Below are 9,387 nucleotides of genomic sequence, written 5' to 3' on the forward strand. Positions count from 1 at the left end.
AGTACTGTACTAATGAGTAATGCTACTACTATAGTACTTCCTGGAAATTTAAATTAGTTAAAACTTCGAGATTATAAAAAGTTGCAATTAATAAACAGTAACTTGTAATTTGTATATGTTTGTATACCAAGTAATATTAAATTACTAAAACGCTGGTAAGTTCTCAATCTTTTATTTGTTTTACATTCTAATTATAGCAATACATTTTTTATTTTATTTAAATAAAATAACCGAACAAAGAACTTATACATATTTGTTTTAAATTAAGTACTTACCAAGTTTATTTAAATTTTTTTAATTATAACTGAATTTCAAATTTTATTTGAGTATTTTGTATAATCTTAAGTTCCATATTCCTAAGCAAAATATTTGTTGAACATGTCAATGTATAAATATCAAATATGAACCAGTAGTTTTTAATTTATGATAATAACAGTAACAGCTAACAAGCTTATACAGAAAGAGAGGGTGATGAAATAATATCCTACTTCATTCATCTAGACTTTAAATAGTTACTAAAATACCTAATGGAAACTAACAAATTAATAATTCAATAATATTATATTATATTCATACATAAATAATATCACACTTTAACCTGTTTAAAATTATTATTATCTAGTTAAAATGTTTCTAAATTTTCAATTATAAATACAATATACAAATATTCCAATACAATATACGATATAAATTGGGTTAATTGTCAATATTATTAAATATATAATTATCAGAACTTATTGAAATTGTATCACTAAACAATTTTAAATTCGTAAAGTACATTCATATTTTTATATATTTAATAATTCTTTGTTGCAGATTGATAGTCTTAAAAAAATATTTCTATAATGCCTAATTTGCCTCCATTTTTTAATGGAAAGATTAGTGGTGTTTTTATATTGTCTATATCAAATATATCATGGTACGACAGTTTTGTAAAAAATACCTATGTACAATTCGAATGGACTGGATGCCAAGAAAAACAAAAACTTTTGTAAGGAATATATAAATAATATATAATATTTAAGAACAATATTAGGTAATAATAAGTATTTTAGTAGTTAATTTAATTTTTACTAAGACTACAGACTAAAATTTTTCTCCATTAATTTGTAAGTGTTATAAACTATACAGAAAAAGTAAGTTTTCAAGATCATTTATAATGTAGGTAATAGAATTTTTGACAATATTTATGATAATTTGTATTAAGTGTATTTATTTATAATATCTATCAGCGAGTCTATCAGCTATTAACTGCAATAACTATTATAAATAAATATATTTTACATTTTAATGTTTATAATAGATCTATTTTATCATGCCCCTTTATATTTAATATTATTATTTAAAACATTTTTTAGTACATCTAAATATTCTAAGATTACTTATGATATTCGAACAAGCTACAAATCATTTTTATACTATCTATCAACATCCACATTAAGATGTTCAGTTAAAAATTATGAAAATAAAACATTAGCTCATGCGACTATGGTAAATTTATCAATAGATCAAGATAACCAACTGATAAAAACTTTACCACTAATGAATAATGAGAAAATAGTTGGCACTCTAAAATTATGTTTTAATGTTCAAACATTCAATGATACATCATTTGACAATGATATAAAAATGTTAAAACAATTTGGAATTCAAGATGAAGTTTCAAAAACTTCAAATGACAAAGAGTTTTATTACTCTGAAATATTGAAACATAGTAAAAATGTAAAAGTTAGACCTATTAGTTCTTCGTCATTAAGATCTAATAAAAGCAAAGAAGAATTAACTAGTGATTATTTAATGGGTAAGATATTGTTATTTTTTTTTAAATAGGTACCAATTATTTGTTAGTTTCTTTAATGATTCATTTTTAATTTCGTTATTGTTTAGGCAAAAATATGGCTCCCGATGAAGAAGAAGAGGCACTTAATACATTAAGAATAATGCCAAATAACTCTACTGAAAGCTTAGTTAGTGCAGCCGAAAAAATTGGTATTTATTCCCCACCACAGTCGCCATTACACATTCAAGTAATAAACAAATTATATTAACATAATAATAGGTACTTTCAACATTTAAGCAATGTGACTAGAATCCACCGACTGTTTTTTTCAAAATAAAGTTATTAGAAAATAATAGTTATATAATAGGAGACTTAAAAGAAAGACATCAAAATTTCAGATTAAGATACCTATGACTAATGTTTAAGCCCTTGAATTGTAATTTTCCCAGCAGTCTATTCAATAATATCACCCACTGACCTCTATGTATACAAAGTAGAAACCAACTGACTAAATTAATTATCTATTCAATTGAAGCCTTAAATAAGTTGTCTTAAATACTTGTCTGGCATACTAACTCTATATTTTTTAAACCTTAAAGCCTTAATTATTTCATAAATTTGTTTGTTTTAAATGTTCACTCCTAATATAAAATTAGTAGTTTCTTACCTGTCATAGAATAAAACTGTTAAATTCATCAAATTGTATAATTGTAAATAGATATATATGTTTATAGGGCTGTGCCAAAGTTATGGCAGTCAAAAAACATGGCATTAAAAATATGAAAACAATACAAGAAAATTTGAAGAAATCTTGTGAAGAATTCAATAAAAGTGAATTCAAAACAGACTTCTCTAAAAAGCAACATAAAGGTTAATGTTACTTATATCACATTGAATAAAAAGATTATTAAATGTTGTATAGGTACTATCTGCATAAAACTTTTTTAACAATTGCCTGTCTATCAAAAATTTGCAAATAAATAACTTCTCTTTATTTGCTTATTTTTATGGATGATGGATAAAAGTAATTAATTTTGATTATTGTTTATCATTTTATAGTGCCTGTGCAAAAAGACGATGTACATTTACATTTGTCAATCCTTTCAGTTAATGTTTATCGCTCTGCTAAATCCCTTCAAAATTGTAAGTGTTTGTTGTAATTTATTGTATTTTACTTTCAATATATTTACAATGTAACCCTCCCTCCTTCGTGGACCCACCAATACCACACTGATACACAATGAAGTTAAATTTGTTATGAGTTTTACAATTATACTTTTGAAAAATACATAATTGACTCGCTTTGCAAGCGACCAAAAAAACCCACTCTGTCGCTCCGAAAACTCTAAAATCACTGATGACGTTGAAAAGTCCAATGATTTTTGCTGAACACCTTGCTACAGTATTTAAACCAAACATTATCCAAACAAATCTTCAGTATTTTGCCAGAGTATACGAGTTCTTAGATAGTCCACTATCCCAGACAGCATTTTGTAATGATAATATTATACCAGTGTCCAAACCCACTACTAAACATTTAAAAAACGGCAAAGCACCTGGTCATGAATTCATAACTTCTCCACTTTTAAAACAATTACCACCCAAAACAATAATCCTATTATCATATTCATATATATTCAACTCCTGAAATGCCATCTATTTGGAAATATGCTCAAATATTACTCATTCACAAACCAGGCAAACCTCCCAAAAACCCTTCCTCTTACCGATTTATAAGTATTCTGTCTGTTGAGGATAAACTACTTGAAAAACTACTCCTGAAAAGAATTTCAAGAATTGCCGCAGATATCAAAATTATACCTGATTTATTCGTGTTGAAATCTAAACACTCCATAATCCACCAACTGCACAGAGTTGTCGATCAAATTTCATTAGCACTCGAGAGCAAAAAAGTCTGCATTGGTATTCTCCTAGATATCGAACAGGCTTTAGACCAAGTTTGGCACCCTGGCCTACTCATTAAATTAAAATCCTTCTTGTCCGCTCCGTATTACCTACTAATAAAATCTTATTCAAACCAAAGAACATTTGTCACAAAAATTAACGGTGTCCTATCTAACTCTCAAATAGCAACTTCTGGTGTTTCCCAAGGCTGGAATTGCCCCTCCTATGGCGCTTTACCAACATCACTTTAATAGTCTTACGTAAGCAGTTTCAATTAGGCTGACAAGGTGTAATTACAGTGCTGGCCCAAAATATTATGGCACCATTTTTAATTTAAATGTAAGGTTGTTTTTCTACATCAGCGTTTAATTATTCCTTGACCAATGCGAGCATCAGGTTGAGTAACGCTGGTTTATACCTAACAATTTGACTTATATTTTTAAATCTCATTTCTTTTGAAGAAAAATTGTTTTATATAATTGTAAAACACAAACATGTGTCTATATAATTTACATTATATTATAATATAATAAGTATTAAATCATAATAATGTTTAGTTATAAATATATTTCTATGTGTATATTTCTAATACAAATAGTGGAATTTTTAATCATGTTTCTTATTAATCTCATAATTTAAAAGTATTTAGGAAACTACACAAACTAGTTACTATTAAATAATAAATATCTAATTTTTTTTTATATATATAGATACTAACAGCACATATATTGTACAGTGTCTTAAAGATCAAGAACCATATAAATTGCTTAGATTCATGACAAAGCATGTAGACAATAATAGTAAGTAATAGGATGGTATGATATATTAATATTCAATTAGTTCAATGTTAATGTTTTTGACTTGAATTTAATTTAATTTGATTACAGCTATAAATCATCATTAATAATTAGTAATAAGTTATATTTGTGAACATTTCAGCTATAAAATTTAAAAATAACACTCAGTCATCACGTTTGGAAGGCAGTACCGCTAAAGGTGTCACCATTAAAGTGTATGTGAGACTTCTTAGCGAACGCTGTCCTATAGTTTTGGGTGAAACAAAACAAATGTTAGATTGGACTGGATTTTCAACAACTTTTAGTGTTCCTCGATTTATAAAAGTTCCTATATGGAATATTGATAAAATTACTGGACACTTGTCATTGTCGTATGAATTTTCCAGATCACCCATAGTCCAAAAATATGAAACTAACTTTTCTGAAAAACAAGAAGACATTTTAATGGATAATAGTAAAGAAAATCATAAAAACCAACAGTGTAAACCTATTGAAATTTCTAATCCAGTTGCTACTATAAATAATAAAAAGCTAGAAGATTATAAAGATACCGTTTCATATCAGACAAAAGACCAAATTTATATGTACAATAGACTTTATCCTGAAAGTATTGATGATAATTTTGGAAGTCAACTAATGTTAAACGAATTTCCAAAAATAGTATCAAGTAAGGCAATAAAAGATAAAGAAATTCAAACAAACTTTGAAGTTCGTCAATTAAACAAATCTGTGCAAACTCAAATAAAAACTTTCAATGTTGCAATACAAGTAAATAGTGATGAATTAGAAGATCCTTTGGATAAATCATATCATTGGGATGTACAAAATATATTTCGATGCACTCATGAATTCACACTTAATATTGAAAAAAAGTGTGATTCAACATTCAATTATGTAACGTATCAATTTCCAGAATGTGTTACAAATAATATTGGAAAAGGTAAATTGTAATTGTTGGATGTGTTAAAGTTACTTAAAAATTAAATATTATTTGTTTGTTTGTTTTTAGTGGTCTCCAGTTGTCGAGCATTCAGAACTTTTGGCAACACTAATATTCTACATTTGATTACATTACCTACAACAATTCCTCTAGAAACTTATTTTTATAATAATTATAATAAAGCTGCTATTGTATTAAATCTTCATAAAAACAATGACGATCCTCCGGAAAAGGTAAGAATTATATACATTCTATACTTCTTTAGTATTATATGATTTTAATAATTTATATTTAGGTTATATATTTATGTTTTAGGTCTCACTTCTTATGTCTCATCTAATTGACATGGCAAATAAGTTTAAAAACTCGCACATTGCCAAACATTTAATTATAAACAAGAATTTATCTATACCTGAATTATCTCTTAATAATATCAAAATACAAATACATTACAAAAGAGTTTACCACTCATTCCCATCTCTTGAACCAAAACTCAATAACTTGCGTGTTTCATCACACAAGACATTAAAAAAAAATTCAAATATTATTGTCGACTTGACTGAATCTGATTCCGAAGATGCTATTAATAAGACATACACATTATTAAAACATGATAGAATTGCTGAATTGACTGCTGAAAACAGCACACAAACAGATCCAATACCTGTTAAAATGTCACATAATTGCATAACTCAAACAGAAAATAATGTGATACCAGACTGTATAATTATTGATGACGACAGTATTTCAATTAAAAATGAAAAGGGAAGTGTAATGTGCACAGACACGATTGCTATAGTTAAAAATCAGCCAAATTGTACAAATGAAAAAATTACACGAGACACTACAATTGTTGATGGACAATTTAACAATTGTGATATTTTTAAAGCAAAAGTAACCATTGTTGGTGGGTACAACTTACCAATGGTTAAACTAAATGGTGACACCATACCTTCAGCACCGACTACATATGTAACCATGGAAGCTTATGGCAGCAGTAGTTTCTCAACATCATCAGTTGTACAACAAACAAACCCCATTTGGAACAGTGAATGGACAGTTCTTATACCGAGGAATAATTTAATAGAGGTATAAATATAACATTTTTGTTATAAACTAATTTGCAATGTGTTGTGCATTGGAGGTCTTATAACTATTTAGAAGTTTTCCTATTCCATATTATATCCCATAGTTGTCATATTAATTCCATGATTATTATTATTATATTAAATTCAGTAATCAAACGTTTTATTTTCTAACTCGTCGTACTAACTATTTTTTTTTGAACATATTACTAGATAAATGCTTACTGTTATCTATAAATTGAAATATTAGCCTATACTCAGTCTCAAATAAGAGTGACCTCAGGTGGAGACTAATTTCTGTTTGGTTCAGTGGCAGATCATACTCATTGAATAAATTGTTTTTCATGGCCAGCTGTTGTTTCTAACATTCGGCTATAAACAAAAAAATTGTTTTGCCTTGTTAATTTTGACAATATGCAAACTAAGTGGTTGTTAGAATAATAAAGTGATGTATTCAGCACTCAGCGCATGTTAGCCACAACAACAGCAACCGACTTCCGCAGAAGACTCTTATTTGAAACAGGTTATACTTCTCTTTCATCAACATTTTTTGATTTACTATTTTAGTAACTACTTTATTTTATAACTGTAGATACCTATAGATATGATGTTTATAAATTTATAGTATAGTTCGCCTGCCAAAATTTCTGTTGCCTATGTAATTAAAATATTGAATTAAAAAATCAATCAAATTAATTACTATAACAATTCATAGTTTATAAGTTATAATATGTCAACAATTATTACATTTTGCTTTCAATTTTGTAATAACTAAGAAAACACTAATTTAATATATTTATTGTTCTAACTTTAATTTTACTTTTTTTTCTAGGGAAAATGGCTAATATTTGAGTTGTGGTGTAAGAAGTATAAAAATGAATATGCAGGACATGATCCAAAACGAGACATGCGACTTGGATTTATTATTATAGATTTATCTAACCTTAAGTATGATCTCAGTAAAAATTGTGGGTTATATGATGTCATTAGTGAAACTGAAGAACACCATGGAAAAATTAAAGTAAATTTTATTTTAGACCTAATTTTTATTTTAGTTAACTAAACAATTTAAAAAATATATTTTTGTTGTTTATCTTAGGTTATGATAAATCAAATTAATTGTATTGATCCTTGTATAAATGACAATTGTGTACCTCAACCAATTAATGAAACAAATATTGTTCAAATCAAAAACAAAAGCATAAGCCAAAAATCAACTGACGGTTTCATGTAAGTTACCTACTTATTACTTGAGTCATAATTTAAAAGTTTTACATTGGAATTTTGATTAAAATTTTTGGCTCTTCAACATGTTTTATTCTCTCTCTTAATTCATACTCAGTAAGATTCCTATCTATGATATAGAAAGAACACTAAATTCCAATGTAACTATCTAAACTGAGTTTAAGCCCTTAATTATCATATGTATGTGATAAGTTGGAGAATAAATAGTTAAGTTGAAAGAGAACTTAGAAAATTATTAAAATTATAAAGAAAATATCCAATATTCATTTTTTTTTAAATATTGGTAAAATTTCAGGTTTTTTAAAATAATATGATATGTAGCCTTTCGAGAAATTGATAATTTTAACTTTTTTCTTTTTTTTATAACTAATAACTCCTTGCAATTTGGAACCAGTTTCCAATTTATTTATAAACAAAATTATAACACTACTTGAATTAATGTTTCAAGAAATGAAATGATTGGGAAAATGCAAATTGAAGATAATTTTCATGCAGAAACAAGAAATCCTAGAAACACTGTTACAGTTAGAGATGAAAAATTCAATCAACACATAGATCTAACTGAGGACTCCCTCCAAAAGTTCAGTAAGAGTCAATTGAAGAATACAGTTGCCAAATCCAGTTTAAATGGTTGTCATTATAATAACGATAATATATTTGACAATATGGGAACTATAAGTTCAGTTACATCTTGGACAAGTTCTTCGGATGATATATTATGTTCAAATAATTCTCAGGTAATTTGTATAAAAATTACATATTTCTTTAATATAATTTATTAATAAGTAGTTAAATTGTTACCTATGTATGCATTCATATGCAATACAAATTGATTCAAAGCTTCTAAATTGTTATGTTGTACTAATTTTGTCTAAAACAAGACAATTTACTATGATAGTTAGACAGTTAGTAAATTTACTAATAAATATTATCAATAGTAATTTTTTTAAATTTCAGATTGTGAACAATATTCTAAGTAACAAAACCAAAATGAATCGAATAAAACAAATTATTCGAGGTTAAATAATTGTCAAGTACTTACTTGTAGTACCTACATTTAATATTATATATACCTATTAAATTTAATGAATTTTAAAGTTTCCTATTAATATTATTGTACTCAATTTAATATTTTTATTTATTGGATTTAAAATAAAATATAACAAGAAATATTATGTTACCAATTTATGTTAATTTGAATGTATATTTTTTATTTTGGCAGTAAACTTATACGTTTTGTATCGGAGACTATTATAAACAAATAATATATTTTATTATGTTTAATAAGAATATGCGGGACAATTTCTTTCCGTACATTTTTTATTAAAATAAAAAATTTCAAACATTTTTGGTAGTTGTAGAACTATTACAAAACTATATGGTTTGACATTTTGGCATCCTTCACCAATATTTCCTCCTTATTTATAGTGTTGAGTTTATCTAGATAAATATTCTTTTATCTTTTATCTTATCTAGATAAATAGAGAATATTAATTTACAGTTATCTAAAATAAAAATCACTGTTATCTAGATGAATTTATCCAGATAATTTAATTTATTAAGTAGGTAGTATTTACTAATAACTATAGACATTTTTGATAACATATTGTTAAGTTATTCTATATTGCTACGATC

General features: G+C 26.2%; 1 protein-coding gene across 1 annotated transcript; it reads left to right on the top strand.

Annotated features, from left to right (window-relative positions):
* The first annotated feature begins 6 nt into the window (after nt 1–6).
* On the top strand, nt 7–8,833 carry LOC100570073. The gene is made up of 14 exons (XM_008185820.2): nt 7–155; nt 817–991; nt 1,359–1,801; nt 1,888–2,027; nt 2,515–2,650; nt 2,840–2,923; nt 4,396–4,485; nt 4,625–5,422; nt 5,492–5,655; nt 5,738–6,511; nt 7,340–7,528; nt 7,607–7,737; nt 8,201–8,489; nt 8,710–8,833. The coding sequence occupies exons 2-14, from the start codon at nt 846–848 to the stop codon at nt 8,773–8,775; spliced, it is 3,450 nt and encodes a 1,149-aa protein (XP_008184042.1). The 5' UTR covers nt 7–155; nt 817–845; the 3' UTR covers nt 8,776–8,833.
* Nucleotides 8,834–9,387: the final 554 nt, after the last annotated feature.

Source organism: Acyrthosiphon pisum, chromosome A1, assembly GCF_005508785.2.
Source record: "Acyrthosiphon pisum isolate AL4f chromosome A1, pea_aphid_22Mar2018_4r6ur, whole genome shotgun sequence".
NCBI lineage: Eukaryota > Metazoa > Arthropoda > Insecta > Hemiptera > Aphididae > Acyrthosiphon > Acyrthosiphon pisum.

Bases quoted from the DNA above. Each gene is read 5' to 3' on its own strand.
- LOC100570073 (XM_008185820.2), top strand. From the start codon at position 846: ATGCCTAATTTGCCTCCATTTTTTAATGGAAAGATTAGTGGTGTTTTT. The intron at 992-1,358 runs GTAAGGAATATA...AACATTTTTTAG, and splicing joins CAAGAAAAACAAAAACTTTT to TACATCTAAATATTCTAAGA. The intron at 2,651-2,839 runs GTTAATGTTACT...ATCATTTTATAG, and splicing joins CTCTAAAAAGCAACATAAAG to TGCCTGTGCAAAAAGACGAT.